We start from the raw sequence: 23,446 nt of genomic DNA, 5'->3' as shown, positions 1-23,446 counted from the left end.
AAGAAGTTACTGAACTTCACTAGGCTTTCAATTTTCTTATACGTAAACTGGGAACAATAATACTATTTTTCATGAAAAGTTTTCGGGAGGATGAACTAAGCCAATATATGCAGTGATTAGCATAGTTTTTGACAAGTACCAAGTATTCGCTAAATGTCAGTATTAGTATTACTTTAGCTTTAGCATATGTTATTTAGGAAATGGACATGAAAATTACAGCTTTAGTCATCTTTATTTGTGTTAGGAACCTACACTGAAGTTGTAACAATATATATCATTAAATTCCTAAATATCACAAACAAAAACATAAGTTTCCAAAGATAATGGCTGAGCCATTTTAAGGCACAGTTTTAGACTGACTATTCAAAAGAAAATTTTTATTTCAAAAGTTTGATAAGGATGGCAATTATAATATAATCTTGTCTTTGTTTTAGGTGTCCAAAACATCTTGCTTGTTTTGATGAAAAAACTGTTTTGTTTCCTCCTCTCATATTTACTTTTGCAACTCTTTCCGTCTCTTATTTAAAGCCCCTTGCTCTTTCAGAAGCTATTAAACCTTAATTATTCTTGCCATCACTTTAGGGTTCTTGTATGTTTTAAGAGTATTTCTTAACCGCCAATTTTCAGAGTCTTCTTGCTCTGATCATTTCTATCTTTATACACCTCTCACCTCTCCTTCCCCTCATTTCTAACCCAAGGGTCCAGTCCAAACTACTTTTCCATGTAATCTCTCCTTACCAGTTAACCAATCTGTTCCATTATCTGCTAGATTCATAGAATCTTAAATTTTTGAGAGAAAAATGAAATAGCGTGACATACTGAGTACCTGATTGATGAGAGCAGAACCCTCAAGAATAACCACATGGATTCTGTATTTCACATAATCAAATGAGAAATTGGAAAAACCATCCTTAGAAATTCCTAATTCATCTACCCTTGTCAAAGGGAGAACATTTTAGTGGTAACAAATATCTTATGAAAGAGAAAATTTTTGTTCACTTAGATGATGCCTCCAATAAATGTACTAAGTTTGTGAAATACTACAAACTTATGGCTTTCTAACATTCTTGTCATAGAAATAAAAACTGTGTCCTCTTAGCTGTTCAGACCCTTTGGAAAACTAGCTATGGCAAGGAGCAGCTAAAAGTTCACCAGTTTGTTACTCCAACTTATTCTTCCTGAAATTAAATTTGGAATAAGTTCTGGTCAATGGGATATGGATGGAAGTAATGTCCACAATTTTGAGGCCTGGCCCTAAAACCCCATGTCTTTACCACATTCTCTCTTATTCTTCTGTGGTGACTTAGGGCAGACATGATTTTAAAATTATAGTTTAATAAAATTAGAAAATCCTGAATCTGCAACTCACTGTTTAGGGGAAAGCTCCCAAGAAGAGTTCTTGGACCTCTATTGGACTATGACACAACCAAGGAATTAATCATCACTGTAACTCACCTATTGAGATTTCAGGGTTTATTTTTCAAATAAGTCTAGTATTAAAAACAAGCTGTGTAGCTTGGTGTAGTCTAAACAATGACTAATTTAGAAATGGAAGCCATCCATCCAAGAAGACTATATAGATTTTTTTCCCTCAGTCTATGTTTTCTTTTAATAAATTTACATACAAAACCATTAACTTTTAATCCACGGTATAATTTTATCCAGTGTATTTTAAGAACATATCTTTGATACTAACCTTGGTTTCTGTGATCTTCCTTTGGATTGCATCCATTGTGTAGGGACCCTCCTTCCATGTCTCAAGCTTGGCTCTGGCCTGCCCCACCACCTGCTCAGCTTCTTCCTTAGCTTCCAGCCATTGTGTTGAATCCTTTAACATTTCATTTAACTGCTGCCTCCGGTTCTGAAGGTGTTCCTGTACTTCATCCCACTGACTCTGAATTCTTTCAACTGAAAGAGAAGGAAAAATGAATATGTGGGAGTAAATGCTAGTCTGGAGAAGACATATGAAATTGAACATCCAAATATTATCTCACATTTTTTATTACTTATGAAAGAAATTGCTCATTGTGTTACAGCTAGCATGACGGACAGTAGTATTTCTTACTTTTTTTAAAGGCAAACATGAGTTTTTGTTAAGTCAACTTCCTGAAAGTGACCTAGAACATCAATAGTATAAGTGAAAAATTTAACTCTGTCTGTTCTTCATCTCTGGAGCAAAATATCAATAACCTTTTTGAAAGCTCCTATAACAGAATGTCCAAATTCCCCACCCTTATCACTTCAGTGCCCAGCAGCCTTATTTCCAATACTATCACTGACATTTTGTTGCTTGTAGGCTTTGTGTTGCCCCAAAGAGTATGCTTTGCCATCCCCTCTCCACTCTCTCACCACCCTGCCTCCCAGAAGCAGCCTCTCATCAATGGCTGATGGTAGGCACTGGGGTAGGAACATGAGAGCACCCTTGATGCTAGGGAAGATAACTTTGAGATATGTGTTTTATAAAGGTTCCAGAGCTTTCCCAGTGGGATAAAGCTCTAGTGGGTCATCGTGGTAACCTGCTTGATTATGCATCATCCTTAACTGGCTGTCTTGCCTTACCTATCTCACTTCCTCACTCCCCTATTGATATTTCTCTCAACTCCCAAGAAAACTACTTGGTCTCAAAATTTTTTTTCCTGTATATTTAGAAACTTCTTGTAACAATATTTTAGAATTCACGCCAGTTATATTCTACAAGTAGGACAGACTTACACTGAAGCTATTTTTTTATATTCTTGTGAGTCAAAGATAGCAATTCCCTATAGATTCTGCTCTGGAATATTTTAGAATATTCAAAATAAACATGACAAGATTGTTTTTTTCTTTTCTTTGAGGGCCATGTAATCCTTTCTTTAAGCTGATTTCATAAAATGGAAATAATGCCATAGAAAACAAGTAATAAAACCACTATTATTTTATTCCTTAAGCAGGAAATCTGACAGACATTCTAGAATTTTCCCTAAGCCTTGCAAAACACCATATATAATTGGCTACTAATTTCTGTCATACAGAACTCCTTCCTTGTTTCCACACATTGCCAATGCAAAGCTCTATCATTTTCTGCCTATGTGTTTGCAACAGACTACACAGTCTCTCTGCCTCAAGTCTATTTTCCAATGTAACTTGCACATTGTAGACAAAGTAATAAACAAGATAAATCTAATCACTCCACTCCCTCACTTAAACCCTTCAGTGTCCCCACACTGTCCTGTGGAATATCTCAGCTTGATCTGCCCTGGATAATCTGAGTGATTTATTTACAAAGGAACAAATTATAACACAATCAGGGTATAGGAAAATCACCAGAGATAATATAAGAAACTGGGTCTTGCAGCAGTGGAGATGTTACTACATCTAGGCCCAAGATATCAGGGGAGGGAGAAGTGGCCAGAAGCTGAGAGTCATAAGAAAGCACCTTGAGAAGAGCAGTAACCTTTTGTCAAGGGACATAGCCTGAAGCAACTTCATGGGTAGGGAACTAGCAGAATAAATATCCTGACCTCTCTGCCCTCTTTATTCTATTTCCAACTCCCACTTCCCAGTGGCTAAATCAACTGGAAGCCAGAGGACATGGGAGACCACTGATGACACACATTAGCCTCCCAGAGTGGAGAATGCGGTAGAGATGGGCAACGGACAAATAAAATTTATACAGCACAGTATTGTGCTTCTTATTTCATGGCATAAGCTTAGGTCTTCTTAATTAAACCTGTTGTTGCCTCTCTTAAATTATTCCAAGTTATGAGTTAAAGAAGTACTTGAGATATTTTATAAATAACCATCAGGGCTAAATAGACCCCACAAGATTAGTGCCTGTGACATGAATGAAAGAATCTGGTGCCTGGAATAGGTAAAACTGAGTAAGTGACACTCATGATAGATACTGTTTTATTGAATTCATTTTGGTTTGGGTGTTTGCTCTGCATTGCAAATCCACTCAGCATATTATATTTCAACTTTGCTTAACATGTCACCCTCTGTTTAAATGTCAGTACCTCCTTGTAATCTGTGAAAACCATTTTTTTTGTTTGCTTGTTGCATTGCTGTTGTTCCCCCACTGGGTAGTATAGCACTTATTATAGTTGAGATTTACAGTTATTAACTAGTCTGTTTAATCTTCAGTTTACAAAATTACTAGTGTAAATGCTATTATAAAAAAGCAATTTAAAATATAAGCAAACGTCTCTTTAAGTGTTCTGGAATTTTTTATCAATCATAGAAACAATTGACAACCTGATTGCAAACCATTTTCCAACTTATCATAGCAGGCTGGTTTGCTATGCATAGCTGGCACTTCTTTATTTTCCTTGGCCTATTGTTATATGCATATTACATGTATTTGGAAATAATAAAATTGACTTTCCTCTAAAAGGCTATGATTACAATTTGCCTTAATTAGCCTTAATTGGTAACATTTTACTATGCTATCAAAATGTTTAGAACGCCTAGTATTTTTTGACAAAAACATGGTAAGCCATTTGCATTTATGCCAGTGAATATTTTACACATCTTATATTCATTTCAATAGGATAGACATAATTTATATTTTTAAAAGGCTATCACTCTATATGAGAAAGAAGGAAAACAGTTTCTCTGATCATGTGGGTAGATATTTCTTAATTGTTGAAAAAGAAGGAAGCTTCTATAGTCTATACCATCATTTCAGACAAACATCCCATTTGAGTGCCTGTGCAATCACAGCAATGAAGGTTTTTATCCCCAAGGGGTCATGTGTGTATAAATTACTAACAGAAAATGGTTTACTGGGTATGCACCCCACTAAAGATGTGCTTTCTCATCTCTGACCTTCAATTGTGGATGATCATGAGATAATACTTAAAGAAACAGATTTATAGGTTACTCAACAATCCGTCTACCCCTCTGCATCAATATTTCCATCCTGCCAATTACCATTTTCTTTACCATCTATTGATACCAGGCATTAGCCTAAGCACTGGGGAAACAATGGAGTCTAAGATTCCCTGACTGCTGATTGGTTGGTGCCTGTTAAATGAAGGTGTTATTTATCATCTCCTCAAGGAATAAAGGGGCTTCCCTGGTGGCTCAGTGGTAAAGAATCTAATCTGCTCATAATGCAGGAGACCAGGGTTTGATCCCTCGATCAGGAAGATCCCCTGGAGAAGAGAATGGCTACCCACTCCAGTATTCTTGCCTGAGAATTCCACAGACAGAGAAGCCTGGTGGGCTCCAGTCCTTGGGGTTGCAAAGAGAAATGGCTGAGCAACAATGCTTTCACTTTCACAAGGAATACAGATCAATGGTTCTAAGGAAAAGGCAATGAGTTCAGTCTTAGACTGATCCAGTGGAAAGTTCTGAGGATCTTCCATATAGGACTATCATTTCAGTCACTTGGACTGAAGATGCTATGCACGGCACAGCTGTGTATTTTGGGAGACAGAGAAATTCAGGATTAGAGATCACTAGAGAAAAGTAAAAATTGAAGCCACCAATATGAACACATGCTCATTGGTATGGTATATAGACTGAGCAAAACAGAGGGTTAAAGATGGAGTCCTGGAAAATACAGCACAAAGACAGGATACAGCATAAATAGTCAATCAGACGGATGAATGGCTAGAAAGGAAGGAGGACCACCTGGAAAGGGCACGTCCAAAGAAACGTGGATAAGAGAAAATTTCAAAACCACAAGTGTGGTTAAACTTTTATATACCACATATGTCACAGGAGCCAATACAAATCATAATAAAACATTATTTGAATACCCTCTCTGCTTAAAGTACTGTGTTAAGCTCTTTACATGTAACTCATTTAACCACCATGGTAATCTTATGAAGTAGGTATCATTGTTTGTGTCATTACTGTTGTTGCTGTTCTCCTCATTTAACCAATGAAGAAATAGGGGCTATGTTAAAGAACTGGCCTAAGGTCATACAGATAGTGAATACAAGAGCCAACACCTGGACCTAAGCAGTCAAATTTCCAAAAACCCATACCAAAAGTATCCACTGGCTTTGACCACAAGAGATTTCCTGAAGATCATGCAGAAAATGATTTTAGTAGAGTGGTAGAAATCTTACTGTAGAGAACTGACAAGTCAATCAGCCAATGATGGATGAGATGTGGGAGATAACTGCCCCTTATTGATAACAACTGTCAGGTGTATTTTTCACCATCTCTCAGACTTAAGGGCTTCCCTGGTGGCTCAGATGGTAAAGAGTCTGCCTGCAATGCAGGAGACTTGGGTTCAATCCCTGGGTCAAGAAGATCCCCTGGAGAAGGAAATGGCAACCCACTCCAGTATTCTTGCCTGGAAAATCCCATGGACAGAAGAGCCTGGTGGGCTATAGTTCATGGGGTCACAAAGAGTCGGACATGACTGAGTGACTTCACTTTCACTTTCACTCAGACTTCACTAACTGGGGCTGGACTCTAGTTGTTCACAGCAGTAACCTGCTCAGTAATTGGCTCAATTACTGGCTTCTTTCCTTTACATATTTCACTGTCCTACTCTCCTACAGGTACTGCCTGAGATCATCATATAAGTAAGTCATTGTTACTTAAGCCATTGTTTTAAGGTCTACTTCTAGGGGAATCTAGTCTAGGTTAGAATTTTATTCATTTAAAAATTTTCTTAGAGCATAGCCCCATGGTTGGCACATGGTATACTTTTGATAACTGCCAAATGAATTGTCCATTCATACTTTTTCAAGTATCCATGTTTCCTCTCTAGAATAATGTACAAGTGCTACAGGTTGGCCAAAAAGTTCATTGGGGCTTTTCCATATGATGCTACAGAAAAACCAGAAGGAACTTTTTGGCCAAGTCAACACTTCCAAGGTTAACTCTTATGCAGGACACTGAGTCTTTCTTCTCTGAACGCAATCACCATCTATTGCATTTCAAGTCCATATAATTTAAAAACTGGATTAAGTCTTTCAGATTTCCCTCATTATTTTCCTCTTACTTTCTACAATCTCTATTATAAGCAAATAAATATTCTCTGGGCATCCTTTGTTTTTGATTTAATGCCTTTGCATTGACCATATTTTCATGTATAAAACATCTTTAATATTCATGTTTACTAGTGGAGTAGTCTCATCTGATTCAAAAAATCCATAAATTAAAAATAACTGTGGGGGGAGGAATCCAGTAAGTCAAAACTAATCAATGATCTCTCTCTGACATTCTTAAACTGTAGGTCAGAGAAAATCTGCTGCATGTCTTTTTGCCTCAGTCTGTCTTTTTAATTAAATCTTAGACTAAGTAACATAGACAAGTGCATGTGTTTATTGGATAAGGATATTTTTATGGGCATTTTCAAATTTTGAAACATACTGAGCTCCAGAGGATAATCACAACAATAAACTATCATATTGTTATTAACATAAGTACAATCAGATGAATACTTGAAAGACAGACAGCAGATGTATCACCCCTTGTGAAATAACTAACCATATGTGAGAATCCATTTTGCAGAGCAGAAATTATAGAGACATTATTTTCTTTACAAAAAGATAAACACCAGAGATTTCTCTAGTCTACTTGTCAAATATATTTAAACATGATTTGACTTATAGGCCACTCCCAGGTATATATCCCAGAGAAATGCATACTTAATATTCACCAAAAGACATGTACAAAATTAGAAGATTGTATCCACCTTGGAAAGTACCCACATTCCCAGTTGCCATACTGGAATGGATAAATACCTTGTGGTAAATTTGTCAATAGAATACTACCCAGCAATGAGAATTAAATATCTACATCTATATTCAATAAGATGTATTAATCTCACAAACATAATGGTGATGGAAAGAAGTTAGCCAAAACCAAGGACATACTGTATTATTCTATTTATAAAATGTGCAAAACCAGGAAAAAGTAAGATGATTATAGACGTCAAGATAGCTGTTACCTTTGTGGGACTGGGACTCACTGAAAGAGACATGATAGAGACTTTTAAGGGTCCTCTAACATAGTTTTTCTTGATTTGGGTACTGTTTACACAGTTGTAATCTGTTTCCACACATTCACCAAGCTAGACATTTATGTGATGTGCACTTTTCCTCATGTATATCGTACTTCAATAAAAATTTAATAATATATTTTCAAGACTTGTAAAATGTATTATACATACAACTTTGGAGAATTCAGCTTTTTGAAAAGGGCTGATGTGAAATATGTATTGCTTGAGCAGATATGAATAAGAGATGCAACGTTGCACCAAGGACACAATATGATTGAGTACTTAGATTTGTGTGATAAAGGGTTTTTGACAAACACTCACTGGACAGTGAGTAAGACTAGAGTCAGAGAACCAAATCAGTACATAGAGACTAATGGAGCAGCCATCAGTTATGCAAATTTAAAAAGGCAATGCAGGGAATGTCCTGGAGGTCCAGTGGTTAGGAATGTCTGCACTTTTACTGCCAAGGGCCCAGGTTCAGTTCTTGGTTGGGGAAATAAGATTCTACCAGCCATGTGACATAGCAAAAAAAAAAAAAAAAAGAGTATAATTGATATAGCTGTCCTAAGAGTAGACCCTAAAGAATGTATACAGAAGAGAATTTTAGAATTTTTTTAATCTATTTCATTTTATGAAGGAATGAAAGTAAATATAAAATCTGAAGATCATCAAAGAGAAAAGTTAATTTGGAGATGGACCATCAAGGTAGTTAGAGTTGGTAACTGTTCATAATTGGGCAACAATTCAAACTACAGAATTTCACCATACTTGCAACACTTCACCCAGGATATTAATGACAGACCAAAGATATATTATGGCAATGTACTTGGTCCCATTCTGTAGATTTATATTTATATCAGACTCATCTGACATACAAAAACGAAATAATAAGAAATATATGTTTATAAACTCAGATAATCAGTACCTGTTGGTAAGTGAAGAGCTACCCTAATGTGTGTATTTCGTCTTTCAGAGGTCCGATAGGGTAAGCTTCTCAAGGGAATTGTGCAGTAAGTAGATGCTGGACAATGAAAGGAATAAATAATCAATGCTAGGGCTCAGGATGACAGACTGAGGCTCAGCATGTGTCCTGATTTCCAGATCTCCAGAAGTGTCAAATTGGAAACCAAGCAATCATGTCAAGAACCACAATACTGCAGAGAAAGAAACAGTTCAGTTGATTTAGTACTAACCAGTCTTTTACTTCAAGTTTTTAAGCTAGCTATGCTTGATTATCAATATATGATCTTGACTGATATAAATTCCCTCAACATCTTTTCTAAGGGAAAATGTTCACAACTGAAATGACTGACTTTTTTAATATATATATTGCCAGAGAACAAAGAACAGCTCTGTTCCAATTTCTGTACTCAAGTTACTGTCTGAGAATTAGAAATCACTGTGACTAAGTTTTAGAAAGAAACCTTGACTAGCAGTTAGTAATGGGCTATAGCCCTGGATTTGTGATGAAATAGGTATTGTAGTTTGCATAAGTTGATTCATCACAGCTTCAAGCTCCTCAATTGCAAAACTGAAATACTGATAGTTGTATCATTGTGAAGGTAAAATTCAATAATGGATAAAAGACTCAAGGACCATACTAAAGTAAGGTGTTATTGTTTCTCTGTACAGACATTATAATTACCAGAAAACATTTGTAATCTGCTAGGGGGAGCACTCTGTGGATCTCAATGAGTCCAAGAGTATATAAGAGTTCCAGGTAGAAAGCACTGAGCTTAAATATTTAAATTACAAGTAAATTTTTTGAGGTCATTTGAATGGGTAAAGAGTGTCATCTATTTAACTGTGTGGTCAACTGTAAGGAAATTTTTCCCAATTGAAGTTTAATACACTGTGAACCATTTGCTAGTATCAGGAAGAAAATATGGTAATCAAAATGTTCCCTGAGGCCAAAACAGTCAGCAAAAGGCTAGGCATTATCAAGAAGGGTACTGAAAACAAAGAAATCATCATTATTCTATTCTTGTATAAACTTAGGGTACAACTATACCTTGAGTAATGTGAGTATACATCAATGTTTTATAGTCAAAGATTTATAAGGAGCCAAGGGAAGTAAAAATAATAATCACTCAATTTATAGGAAATATTAAGATTTGTTCCTCTTAGGGGGTGGGAGGGAGGTTCAAAAGGGAGGAGATATATGGATATTTATGACTGATTCATATTCTTGTATGGCAAAAACCAACACAACATTGTAAAGCAACTACCCTCCAATTTAAAAAGATGTGTTCCTTCTACTTCCACATGGAATTTAAACATGGTTGTGTACAAGTTTCATCTGTAGTTAAACTCTGCATAGAGAAGTCTCAAACCCATTAAGAAGAGGAAGAAACATACTAACCATGAAGTCGAATGTAGCTAGAAGAAATGGGCATTTACTCTATTTAGGAACAGGACAGAGGAATGTGGTTGCTGTGCAAACAGAATACAATGTCTGAGAAGACATTTCAGACCAAAAAATTGAAAAACAAAAGGGGGGATTATAGACAAATGATTAAATCCTAGCTGCTACGACTAATTTGAATATATGCTTCTCCTCTAAATCCCCCAAAAGCTGGAATTCAGGAACAGCCAAGCATTTCATTTTAAATTCACAGACGACAGACCCAGAACAAATAATTAAGTTAAAAATATTTTATAATATCAGTCTAACATTTAAGGTTAGTTTGCACATGCCAAAGATTAATAATTTAATGCTATTTTCACACTCGGTTTGCTCTCTGTAGAATGGGGATAATAATAACAAGAAGGTTAATAATCTATGAAGATTAAAGAAATGTTGGACACAAGACACTGAGCAGAGTATTTGGCCCCTAATTACAGGAGAAAGATAGGCAGTTATGCACTTTTGTAACACCATAGGACTTTTCAAATCCTGAGCTATTAAGCAAAGGTGGGTAGTAGATTGGATGATCCCTGGAGTTCTTTCCAGCTCTAACAGTCTGTGAAATACATGCTCCTTGATGTTTCTGTCACAGATAGAAACTCATCTTACAAGGCTATTAGGAAGAACTCAGTCATTCCAGTGCCTGGATGAACAAATAGCATATAGACATCTGTATCATTTCCCTGGAATGGTATAGCTTGGCAATCATATTCAGTCATGTTCAAATTCAGTTGAAATAAACTAAAGCCAACATTAAAAAGTTCCCTTCATTTACTATCATTATTATTTTCTGGAGATTTATCTTGTTCCTTCATCTGGGACATCATCCTATGCCTTTCATTTCGATTAGCTTTATGCGACTGTGGTTTTCCTTCAGGAGGCTGCAAGCTTGTAGTTCTTGCTTCTTCTGTCTGCCCTCTGGTGGATGAGGCTAAGAGGCTTGTGTAAGCTCCCTAATGGGAGGGCTCGTGGTGGGTTAAACTGGGTCTCTCTGGTGGCAGGGAGTGCTCAGTAAAACTTTAATCCAATTGTCTGCTGATGTGTGGGGCTGTGCTGCCTCCCTCTCAATTTTGTTTGTCCTGAGGTGACCCAGACCTGGGGTCTATGGGCTCTGTGGTAGGGCTAATGGCAACCTCCAAGAGGGCTCACACCAAGGGCACCTCCCAGGACTGCTGCTTCCAGTGTCCTCCACCCCCCGCCCCTTGTTCCCACAGTGGGCCAATGCTGACCCATGCCTCTACTGGAGACCCTCCAATACTCGCATGTATGTCTGGTAAGTCTCTTGTGGGGGTCACTATTCCTTTCCCCTGGGTCCTGATGTGCACAGGTTTTTGTTTGTGCCCTCCCATAGTGGAGTCTCTGTTTCCCCCAGTCCTGTGGAAGTCCTGCAGTTCAATCTCACTGGCCTTCAAAGTCAGACTCTCTGGGGATTCTGAGTCCCTTTACCAGATCCCCAGGCTGGGAAGCCAGCTTTGGGGCTCAAAACCTTCACAACTTCTTTGGTTGCGAGAACTTCTTCGGTACCATTATTTTCCTGTTTGTGGGTTGCCCACCCAGCGGGTATGGGATTTTATTTTATTATGATTGTGCCCCTCCTACCATCTCATTGCAGCTTCTCCTTTATCGCTGAACATGGAGTATCTTTCTTAGTGGGTCCCTTGGGCTTCCCAGGTGGCACTAGTGGTAAAGAACCCACTTGCCAATACAGGAGACATAAGAGATGCAGGAGACATGAGACGCAGGTTCCATCCCTGGGTGGGGAAGATTCCCTGGAGGAGGGCATGGCAACCCACTCCAGTATTCTTGCCTGGAGAATCCCATGAACAGAGGAACTTAGTGGGCTACAGTCCACAGTGTTGCAAAGAGTCGGACACGACTGAAGTGACTTAGCATGCAGACGCAGTCCTCCTGTCGATGACTGCTCAACAGCTAGTTGTGATTTTGGTGCTCTCACAGGAGAAGATGAGCACACGTCCTTCTACCAACCAACTACATTGTTTTAATCCATTTACTATCATTATTATTTTTACTTGAGATATAATTGACATACAAACTTACATTAGTTTCAGGTAAGCAGCATAATTAGATATTTATATATATTATGAACTGATCACTATAATAAGTCTAGTTAACATCCAAAGGTTCTTTCCTTTCTGAGGTGATATTTTCCTTTCTTTTGACAGAGGTATGCGTCACACAGGTGTACCCATTCATCAGTACCCATTGACTGGTACACATAAGATTTGAACTTTTGACTCTATGCAAATTTTGCCACAAAAAAACAAGCAAATAAAACAACAAAAAGAACTATAAAGGAACGATTAGCTCTAGTTAATGATAAGCATGCTGAAGTGCTTAGGGGTAAAAAGTACTGATGTCTCTAAATTTAGTTTGAAATGCATCAGAAAATAGTAAGGACTGATGGGCAGAGAAAGGGATGAATTTGTACAGCACAGTCTAGGTGGTGGGTTCAGGGACATTTACAGGTCTTTCAGCTTTTCTGTGCATTAGAATTTTTCATTATAAAATGTCATAAAATGCTCTCTCACAAGCACAAAGCAGCATATTATTTAAACACATTTCTAAGTTATTAAAGCCACTTTTAAATTAAGAAACAATACCATCTGTGGAACACAGACGTTTAAAAGACAGTAAACAGAATTTATAGGCGTGAAAATGACAAAATATTTTGTTTAAAGTCACATGTACACGGGGAAGATTGCTTAATTTCCTAATCAACAGAATGTCAAAGATCATACTATCCTCCTTGAAAGTATGCTGAAAAAAAATGAAAAAAAAAAAAGAAAGTATGCTGAATATTCTCATAGAGAAAATGAGTTAGTCTTCTGACAAAAGCTCATTCTTCTGTTTGGTTATAAAATATAGGAAAGTGTGTGTTAGTTCCTATACTTAAGGAAAGATGACTTAAGGAAAAAGGACCACATTTTTGCCACTGGTTGGAGAGTTGTAGATTTATAAGAAAATACCAATATGCAGTCATAATGGAACATGTAAATTATTTTATTAATTACATAAACAGGCAGATGTTGAAATGTGATTTGGTCATTGAAATGAATCAACTTAAAAAATAATGGCTTCCTTTGGCAAAGGGGAACTATTGGTTGAAATGAAAGCTTAAAGTTGGAGGAGAAGCTTAATCTATAGCTATGTAAAAATATTTCAGTTTACAATCGTAGGTCATTCACAAGACAGAAAATAAATTGTTTCAATGTGATACAGACACAACATATCACTGGACAATCCATCTGTTCAGCCTGTCCCCACTGTCTACTAATTAAGTGGCAAATGTAGCAAATAAAGTACTAACAACTCAAAAGGGTGCAGCAAGAGTTCATTAAAGTGGAGTTAAAGAGTATCATTATAATTCCAGCACCACGAATGTATTACCATGTCACCAGCATGCAGTGCACACAATAAAACCCATTCGCCACCACAGATCTGCACATCAAAGTCGATGCATTTGTTGTAATAAAATATTTTTAAATGTGTAGAATAAAAAAAGACTTTTTTCCCACCCTGAACACACACTGAATTTCATCCCTACACCTTTTCACTCAAACTTTGAGTTGATGAGTGTAGAAAATGCAAGTTATACCTGAAAAGCAAAGTGGGCTAACTTCTCACAGGCACAGCCCACAGTCTAGCCAATTAAATTAAGGAATAAAAATAATAATTCCTTGAACAGGTATCACGTGTTATAATAGCAAAATGCCAGGTATTGTCTACTAACGGACTTTTCTTTATTTCTAGTCTTCCTTACCCTCTTCTCTTCAGGTTTAGGTTTCTCTTTGCATGCGTGCATGCTAGTCACTTCAGATGTGTCTGACTCTTTGTGACCCCATGGACTGTAGTCCACCAGGCTCCTCTGTACACAGGATTCTCCAAGAAAGAATACTACAGTGACTTACCATGTCTTCTTCAGCTCAGTTCAGTTCAGTCGCTCAGTCATGTCTGACTCTTTGTGACCCCATGGATTGCAGCACTCCAGGCTTCCCTGTCCATCACCAACTCCCAGAGCTTGCTCACACTCATGTCCATCGAGTCCTCCTCATGCCTAATTCCCTTCCTGTATTCAGTATTCAAAATTCTTATACCTCCTAAGAGAAATGATTTCATTTTTACCCATTTTCTATCCTTCAATCTCAGTCTAGAACCTCATCTAAAAAGTAAACAACAAAAAATAAAACAAAAATTCTTTCTTTTGGTTCCACACCCACTCTTGCAAATCCTATGACTTTCTCCTTTATGAAAGAGTGGTTTATTATACCAGAGTTACTTAAAGAATGGTTTGTGTATCAGCAGTAGCAGTGTTACTTAGGAACTTATTAGACATGCAGTATCTTGACAAGGGTTCGATCCCTGGGTCAGGAAGATCCCTGGGAGAAGGAAATGGCAATCCGCTCCAGTATTCTTGCTTGAAAAATCCCATGGGCAGAGAAGCCTAGCAGGCTTTGGTCCACAGGGTCGCAAAGAGTCAGACACGACAGTGACAGCAGGCACACATGAACGCACACACTCATCTCTGGTCCCACTTCATAGCTACTGAATCAGAATCTGCATTTTTAAACTAGATTCCAAAAGTGATTTGTATCCACATTAAAGTCTGAGGGGTACTAGTCTACACCCACTATTTCTACTTTCATATCCTAAATACCCTTCTGAATCTACTCCATTTTGACTCTTGCCACAGGAATTCCTTTTTAAGATGTGAACAGTAATCTTCAAATCACTACAGCACTGGAGATTATCTAGATAAAGTCTTTATTTTTTCCACATCTTCCTTCAGTACTTGCTATCACTGATGAGCCCTCCTTGAAACCTCCTGCTTGAAACCTTCCAATGATAAACATGGCAAGATTTTTAAAAAATTTTTATTCTACCTCTTTGGCCACTCCTCAGCCTTCTCTGCTCATCATTTAAAAATTGTTATTCCCAGAGACCTTTTTTCTTTTTACTTTACATATATTCCCTGGTGAGTTCACCTACTTATATCGTTTCATTTACCACCTATCAGTGATCATAGTCAAATCTGTGTTTTTAATCTAAGAACTCTCTCTTCAGCTCCATATCCACATAGCCAAATCTTACAAAATTCTTTGAGAATATTCAACATAGCCAAAATTGATCACATCATCTCTACCCTAGCCATTCAAGGAGAAATCTACAAATCATCTCTGCTTCCTCTTTCTTTCTTATCCTTTAACCAAGATGCCAAGTCATTCATTCAACCTCCTTAATGGCTTTTCTAACCTCTCTATCATCCAACTGTCTCCTCTCTAGACTGTTTTAATTAAAAGCTTCCTGATGCTCTCTCTTATTTAGTGAATCATAACCTCATGTGCACATCTGGGGTGCTTTAACAAATACCAATGTCTGGGCCTTATTTCCAAAAATTTTTGACTTAATGGGTTTGGGGTGGAGTCCAGGCACTGGCATTTTTAAAAGGTCCTCCCAGTAATTCTAATGTGCAGCCATGACTGAGAACTACTGCTTTAATATCAGCCTTTTGCACTCCCCATCTATCTTCAAAACTCTGGTCAGAGAAAACTTTTGAAGATGAAGATCTGTGTCTGTCAGCATTTATTAAATTTCTTTAAGGTCACCCTTCCATTGCTTTCAGTATAAAATCAAAACTCTTTACCTGACTTCCAAGATCTTTTGTAATGTGGCCCATTTTCTTTTCCAGTTTCTTGACTTCTATGACCTGTTGTTAACCCTATACAGCCACGTAAGAGTCCTCCACAGGCAGGATGTTATCCCACGTCTCACATGAGTCTATGTTTTCCCTCTGCCCAGAATGTTCTCTACCCTTTTTCACTCTGCAGCACTCTGTTCAAAAGTCACTGCCATGGGTTATTTTTTTCCTGACCATTCTTTTCCACCCTACCCATGTCTTGTATCAGGGGCTTGCATAGGGGCATCATACATTATGGTTTCCAGAGCACTAAATTCATACCATTACCTCTGAACACACTGATTATCCTACTTGGCAATTGTCTATTTATTGTCTATTTTACTTACCGAAGGAGAGGGAATGTGTTTTTCTACTCAGGGCCCAACCCAAATTTGGCATGAGAGGAGTATAAAGGAACACATGGAAACTTTAAAGTCAGAAATAAGAATTTATGCACTACTGCAACAACAAAAATAATCACAAACATGTAACATATAAACAAAACAAATATATTCACTTAATCAAAATTATAAAAACAAAGTACCTGTTCCAATTTTGTTTTAGCCTTTATGAACATGGGGCTTCTGAATTAAGGGGGTAAAGAGGAAACAAATTAATGAAGTATAGCATCAATTGATCCCTTCAAATGCTTCTCCAGAAATGTAAATGTGAGATCAAAAATATTGATCAGTTCTAGTTCATTTACTATATCTATGGTTATTAAGACAAACATTGGATCAGCGATTATAAAGTCAATTTTAGACTTGGCTCAGCAGTAAATGGCTTCCCTGATGGCTCAGATGGTAAAGAATCCATCTGCAATGCAGGAGCCACGGGTTTGATCCCCAGGTCGGGAAGATCTACTGGAGAAGGAAATGGCAGCCCACTCTGGTATTCTAGTCCAAGAAATCCCATGGACAGAGGAGCCTGGTGGGCTGCTGCCCATGGGGTCACAAAGACTCAGACATGACTTAGTGAATAAACAACAACAGTGTTAGCTGAAAAGCCCAAAAGGAAAGGGTATGAGAGAAATGAACTGCCCTTCCCAGGTCCCATCTTGAGATAATCTTTGCTTATTTAAACCTCAGCAACTTGTGAATGTTACAGTGAATGATGTGAAGTATGGAGGAGATAAAAAGTAACTATTTCCCTCTTCTAATAATCCCAATTCAAGTGAGAAACTCCTTTCATACAAAGTATGTAAATAAACTTTGAACATCAGTATGGCAATTCCTAACAGTATGGCAGCCCCTAAAATGAAATGCTTGAGTTTATAAGGAACAATAAAAAATTCTGTGTTTGTCCTACTATTTCCATTTATTCTGGGTAAATCATAACTGTACAAGAAATCTGGACAAGAAAGACACAGGAGAGAGACAATACCTTGGTGAAGGTGTTGTTAAGGAATATAGGAACTGAATGGGGTAATTGCCTTAGTTTTAAAGGGAAATTCTTAAATAGAATTCCCATAGTAGCAGAAGAAATAGAGAAATTTAAAATGAGGTAATCTGTGTGAAAAGTGCTTTATACTGCAAAGCTGTCAACAAACATACGGTATCACTATTATTTTCTTTAAAAAGAGAAACAGGGTAGCATTGTGCCTATACTATTTGCAGCAAGGGAATAGAGTCTTTTAAAAATATATAAAACTGACGCTTTTAAACCAAAACAAAAAGACACACAAACACTGCCTGAATTTGGTCTTAAGCAAAATTATACTTTTGTTCTGCTAAGTTCTTAGAAATAAGGAGCCATCTGACTATCTGATAATGGTTTGTTTGTATACATGTGTTCATTTACGTGTTTCTATGTCTACCCATCACTCATGAAAAATGTATTCTTGATGACCCACTATGTGTTTGAGACTGAATTAGAATGTATACAAAATCAAAGCTGCATAAGGAATACTAAACATAAGTCAACTATCTAGTTCAATACTGATATGCGCTTGGAACCTATGCCCTTAAAAGAGAATCCACTAATCTGAATGTATCACTCACTAGGAAAAAAAAAAGATAACAGAGGGGATGTTCATAGTTCCCAGTGGCCTTGTGAGTTATGATAAGGATTTTGGTTTTTTTCTTCAGTGCAAGCGGAATCCACTGAAAGGTTTCATGCAGCAAAAAGACACCAACTGATCTGAGTTTCAAAGATTAATTATACTGCTAATAAAGAACAGATTGGAAGGGAGGGCAAGTAAAGACGCAGAAAAACAGAGTAAGATGCTAGTATAGGGGTCCAGGTAAAACCTGATGGCTGGTAGATGGAAAGATAAGAACAGATTAGTACGATATTGAGAAAATTAAATATATAAGACTTTGTCTAAATTCTTCCCTCTGTATAGAATGCATTGCCTGAGTACTTCATGAAGGTTTTTGACAGGAAATTAATGGGGTCATAAAAACCTTGCAATTCTTGAAAGGGGTCTTAGAAGTTCTGGCCTTCTCATATAATGATTTTTCCCTCTCATAGGGAATGATGGAACTAAGAGACTGTGACCATTGTTTTCCAGTAAGGTACGTATGCCTAGTTTACTATGCTCCTTCCAGAACACAGACTACATGTGATACCTGCAAATTCTTCACTTAAAGACTCTTTGTTGGGAAATATTACTTGAATGAGGGCTTTTTTTTGGCTTAACTTTTGAGTTATTTTCAGATAAATAAGACAGAAATGTTGGTTCTTTTTATATCAAAAAATGGTGAAAATGGTTGCTGTTGGACATCAACATGGATGCACAATTTCATGTTGACTATAAAGTTATAATAATTCCCAAGAAGAAAGGCAATGTAGACAATTTGCTACACGGAATGGATCAAACAGGTAAGAAGTCAGAGGTGTTATGATGAGAACTGTCATTCATATAGTGATGAGTAACTGAAGTTATGAGTGGAAGAGCCAAGGCCAGGCCTTGGAATACTCTGGAGACAGGCAGACTAAATGCAGGAAACTGAAATGAGAGACTTGGGAAAGGTTACATTATTCCTGTGTTCAAGGCAATGGCTCTGGGGATGAAGATTGAGAGGTAGTCCCTAGAACCTCAAAATGAACCTCTTTTGTTGTTGTTTTAGTCACTAAGCCGTATCCAACACTATGTGACCTTATGCACTATAGCCCACCAGGCTCCTCTGTCCATGGGATTTCCCAGACAATATCGGAGTGGGTTGCCATTTCCTTTTCCAGGCGATCTTCCCAGCCCAGGGATTGCAGTTTCTTTACCACTGAGCCACCAGGGAAGCCCATGAACCTCTTTGGTGGTCATTAATAGCATCAGTGAAGTGGTTAGAGCATGGACCACAAGAGATTCGATATAAAAGGAAATGACAGAGACATGTTTTTAGAGTTCACTTTGGCAATTTAAGAAGCAAAATCAGACAGGAGACTTAAAGAATATGAGCTTCCTTACACAGTAGGAGCAAACACTTGAAAGAAGTAGAAAGTTAGGCAAAGTATCAGGAAGTTAACAGGAGTAGATGATTTTATTTACAATTAATCAAACAAAAATCTGCTAAAATAAATTTGAAAAAAGACTAGATTTTACTCATCAGCTAGCCCAGTCAGAATATGGATTTCTATCCAGTTACTTGATACTTACTATTGCAATCTAATTATTAAAAGGAGTTTGCAATTTGTAAAATCTCTCAAGACGTCTTTCCCCCCTTCTGCCAGTTTCCTACCATTTCTACCAAAGGTGCTCCCCTCCTTTCTTTCACTATCTTGAATTCATCAACATTCTTCCTAGCAACATCAGACTCTCTGGTTTTCTTATACTCCAGGGCCCAGTTCAAAGTGCTTCCTTATTACACAGCCAGTGAAAAGTTCCAGCTTGGAACAAATTTATCTTTACCTTAGTCACTGCCATAGGCAGAAATAACAGTGGCTCCAAAGACAAGGATGATCCCGTATTTTACTCTTGGCTGGTGAGCATTTACCACTGCGCTCTTGAAAATTAGAAACAGTCATGCTATGAGCCAGTAGAAATTATGTAGTACACTAAGACGTTAGCCACAAAGCCGTACACAAATTATCTCCATTTGAAGAAAGTTTAGGTAACAGCCTTGTCCTTAGGCATTTTGGTACACACAGATGAAGAACCTTAGATTTTTCCAAGACAGGTCTTAGCAAGAGATTCAAAGCAAAGTTAGTATAGTTATTTCTGAAAACAAAATAATCTGATAGGAACCTGCCTTGCTGCCAGTTTCAATGATATGACCAACCTTCAATCTCACTGCTTTATTTTTTACCCTTTTACTTTTTTCCTACAGTAAATCTCTGCCTCTTGCTGCTTATTAAGCTAGCTGTTATCTGGAACCTAATGAAAGGATTTTTTTCCCTTCCTCTGAGTCCAAACCTTCCTAAATAGCCTCTTCATTATTCTATTCACTTTGAATGTTTTTTTTTTTTTTCTTTTTTTAAAGACAAAGCTGAAATAGCTAATGTGAGAGGTTCATGGAAATCACCATCCAGGACATCATCCTAATTGGTTTATAACCTGCTGTGCTGAATAGTTCTTCCACTCATCAGGGTATTTTTTAACCCTAAAAATGAAAACTTTTATGTTGTGAAAACTAACAATGAAAAAGGCTATAGGATTTTAAAAAATAGCTTCAGCAATGACCCTAGAATCCTCACAGGCTTTTGTGTAACTGTCTGAATGGAGAAAATTATCTACAAGGTACCATGTGCTTGCAAGGTTTTAGCTTACATTTTAATAACCACAATAGAACCATGAATTGAGGATGCTAAGCCCACATCTTCCCTCAGTTTTATGTGAGAGAAAAAGTAAAGAAATAAGCAATAATGAAAAGAAAAGACCTACAAAGAAGTAGGTGGTAGAAAAGATAATACAGTCAAGAAAAAACATAAGAAATAAACCATATTTCATGAAAGTTGTTCTGAATTGTGTTCAAAGTTATTTGTTCCTGACAGTGGGGGAAAAAAGGAAAATTCTTAAAGACTGGTAAATGTGTACAAATGTTCCATCATTACTATTATTCCTAAAAAATAGATGATATTGTTTAGTTGCTAAGTTGTTTTTGACTCTTTTGTGACCCCATGGACTGTAGTCTTCCAGGCTCCTCTGTCCACGGGATTCTCCAGGCAAGAATACTGGAGTGGGTTGCCATTTCCTCCTCCAGGGGATCTTCCCAAGACAGGGATCGAGCCTACATTCCTGCACTGAAAGCAGATTCTTTACCACCGATACACCAGTGAAAATTGTTCAGTCGTGTCTGACTCTTTGGGACCCCATGGACTAAACAGTCCATGGAATTCTGTAGGCCAGAATACTGGAGTGGGTAGCCTTTCCCTTCTCCAGGAGATCTTCCCAATCCAGGTATCAAACTCAGGTCTCCTACATTGCAAGCAGATTCTTTACCAGTTGAGCCACCAAGAAAGCCCCTAAAAATAGGCACATGCTTATATTTGAGGATTCTGAAAAAAACTGAATAACATAAAGTAGGTGCAGTTATACACTGCTTCTGAAATACCTGACCACTATTAAAAAAGGTTCTTTCTTTGTTCCTACTGATAGCTTACAGTGAATGGTGTTGGATTTGTGATCTCCAAAGAATAAGATTTAGCTTTGGGACCAGGGACCAGGCTTGATCAGTCAAGAGCTTTTGTGTAGCAGAGTTTTATTAAAGTATAAAAAGGAACAGAGAAAGATTCTGACATAAACATCAGAAGGGGGATACTAGTCTAAGCAAGAGAGCTATGTAGTTTTTCAACTGGGTATTACAGTAAATCAAAAGAATGTTGCAAGGTTGTAAAGGTTTTACCAGACCAACTCCCATAATTTACATTTTAAGATAACGGGATTAGAACTATCAATAGAAAGATCTTACCAGGCTCATTCCCACAACATACATTTTAAGATGACAGGATTAGTCAAAAGGGTCTTAAGAAAGAGAAACATATCCTCCAGCAGGATACCTTGTTGTTTTATAGTCATTGGTACAGAGTTTAAGATATCCCACATTCAAGGGAAGAGAAACCCAAGTAAGACAGTAAGTGTTGCGAGAGGGCATCAGAGGGCAGACACACTGAAACCATAATCACAGAAAACTAGTCAATCTAATCACACGGACCACAGCCTGGTCTAACTCAGTGAAACTAAGCCATGCCCTGTGGGGCCACCCAAGATGGGCGGGTCATGGTGGAGAGGTCTGACAAAATGTGGTCCATTGGAGAAGGGAATGGCAAACCACTTCAGTATTCTTGCCTTGAGAACCCCATGAACAGTATGAAAAGGCAAAATGATAGGATACTGAAAGAGGAACTCCCCAGGTCGGTAGGTGTCCAATATGCTACTGGAGATCAGGGGAGAAATAACTCCAGAAAGAATGAAGGGATGGAGCCAAAGCAAAAATAAGACGCAGTTGTGGATGTGACTGGTGATAGAAGCAAGGTCTGATGCTGTAAAGAGCAATACTGCATAGGAACCTGGAATGTCAGGTCCATGAATCAAGGCAAACTGGAAGTGGTCAAACAGGGGATGGCAAGAGTGAACGTTGACATTCTAGGAATCAGCGAACTAAGATGGACTGGAATGGGTGAGTTTAACTCAGATGACCATTATATCTACTACTGCAGGCAGGAATCCCTTTGAAGAAATGGAGAAGCCATCATGGTCAACATAAGAGTCCAAAATGCAGTACTTGGATGCAATCTCAAAAACGACAGAATGATCTCTGTTCATTTCCAAGGCAAACCATTCAATATCACAGTAATCCAAGTCTATGCCCCAACCAGTAACACTGAAGAAGCTGAAGTTGAACAGTTCTATGAAGACCTACAAGACCTTTTAGAACTAACACCCAAAAAAGATGTCCTTTTCATTATAGGGGACTGGAATGCAAAAGTACAAAGTCAAGAAACATCTGGAGTAACAGGCAAATTTGGCCTTGGAATATGGAATGAAGCAGGGCAAAGGCTAATAGAGTGTTGAGAAGAGAACACACTGGTCATAGCAAACACCCTCTTCCAACAAAACAAGAGAAGGCTCTACACATGGACATCACCAGATGGTCAACACTGAAATCAGATTGATTATATTATTTGCATCCAAAGATGGAGAAGCTCTATACAGTCAGCAAAAACAAGACCGGGAGCTGAATGTGGCTCAGATAATGAACTCCTAATTGCCAAATTCAGACTTAAATTGAAAAAAGTGGGGGGAACCACTTTTCAGGTATGACCTAAATCAAATCCTTTATGATTATACAGTGGAAGTGAGAAACAGATTTAAGGGACTAGATCTGATAGAGTGCCTGATGAACTATGGACGGAAGTTTGTGACATTGTACAGGAGACAGGGATCAAGACCATCTCCATGGAAAAGAAATGCAAAAAAGCAAAATGGCTGTCTGGGGAGGCCTTACAAATAGCTGTAAAA

The 23,446-nt window shown here is 37.7% G+C and overlaps 1 protein-coding gene across 9 annotated transcripts in view; it reads right to left on the bottom strand.

The window, feature by feature from the left end:
• Positions 1 to 23,446, bottom strand: part of DMD (dystrophin) — a 2,362,639-nt gene that overhangs the window by 590,137 nt on the left and 1,749,056 nt on the right. For all 9 annotated transcript variants that reach the window (XM_070783459.1, XM_070783466.1, XM_070783462.1 and 6 more), the window contains one exon: positions 1,697 to 1,908. In XM_070783459.1, coding sequence (XP_070639560.1) covers positions 1,697 to 1,908 — 212 coding nt within the window. The remainder of the gene's footprint in view (positions 1 to 1,696; positions 1,909 to 23,446) is intronic.

Source organism: Bos indicus, chromosome X (genome assembly GCF_029378745.1).
Source record: "Bos indicus isolate NIAB-ARS_2022 breed Sahiwal x Tharparkar chromosome X, NIAB-ARS_B.indTharparkar_mat_pri_1.0, whole genome shotgun sequence".
In the NCBI taxonomy this organism is placed as follows: Eukaryota; Metazoa; Chordata; class Mammalia; order Artiodactyla; family Bovidae; genus Bos; species Bos indicus.
This window is presented reverse-complemented; position numbering and strand designations above follow the sequence as displayed.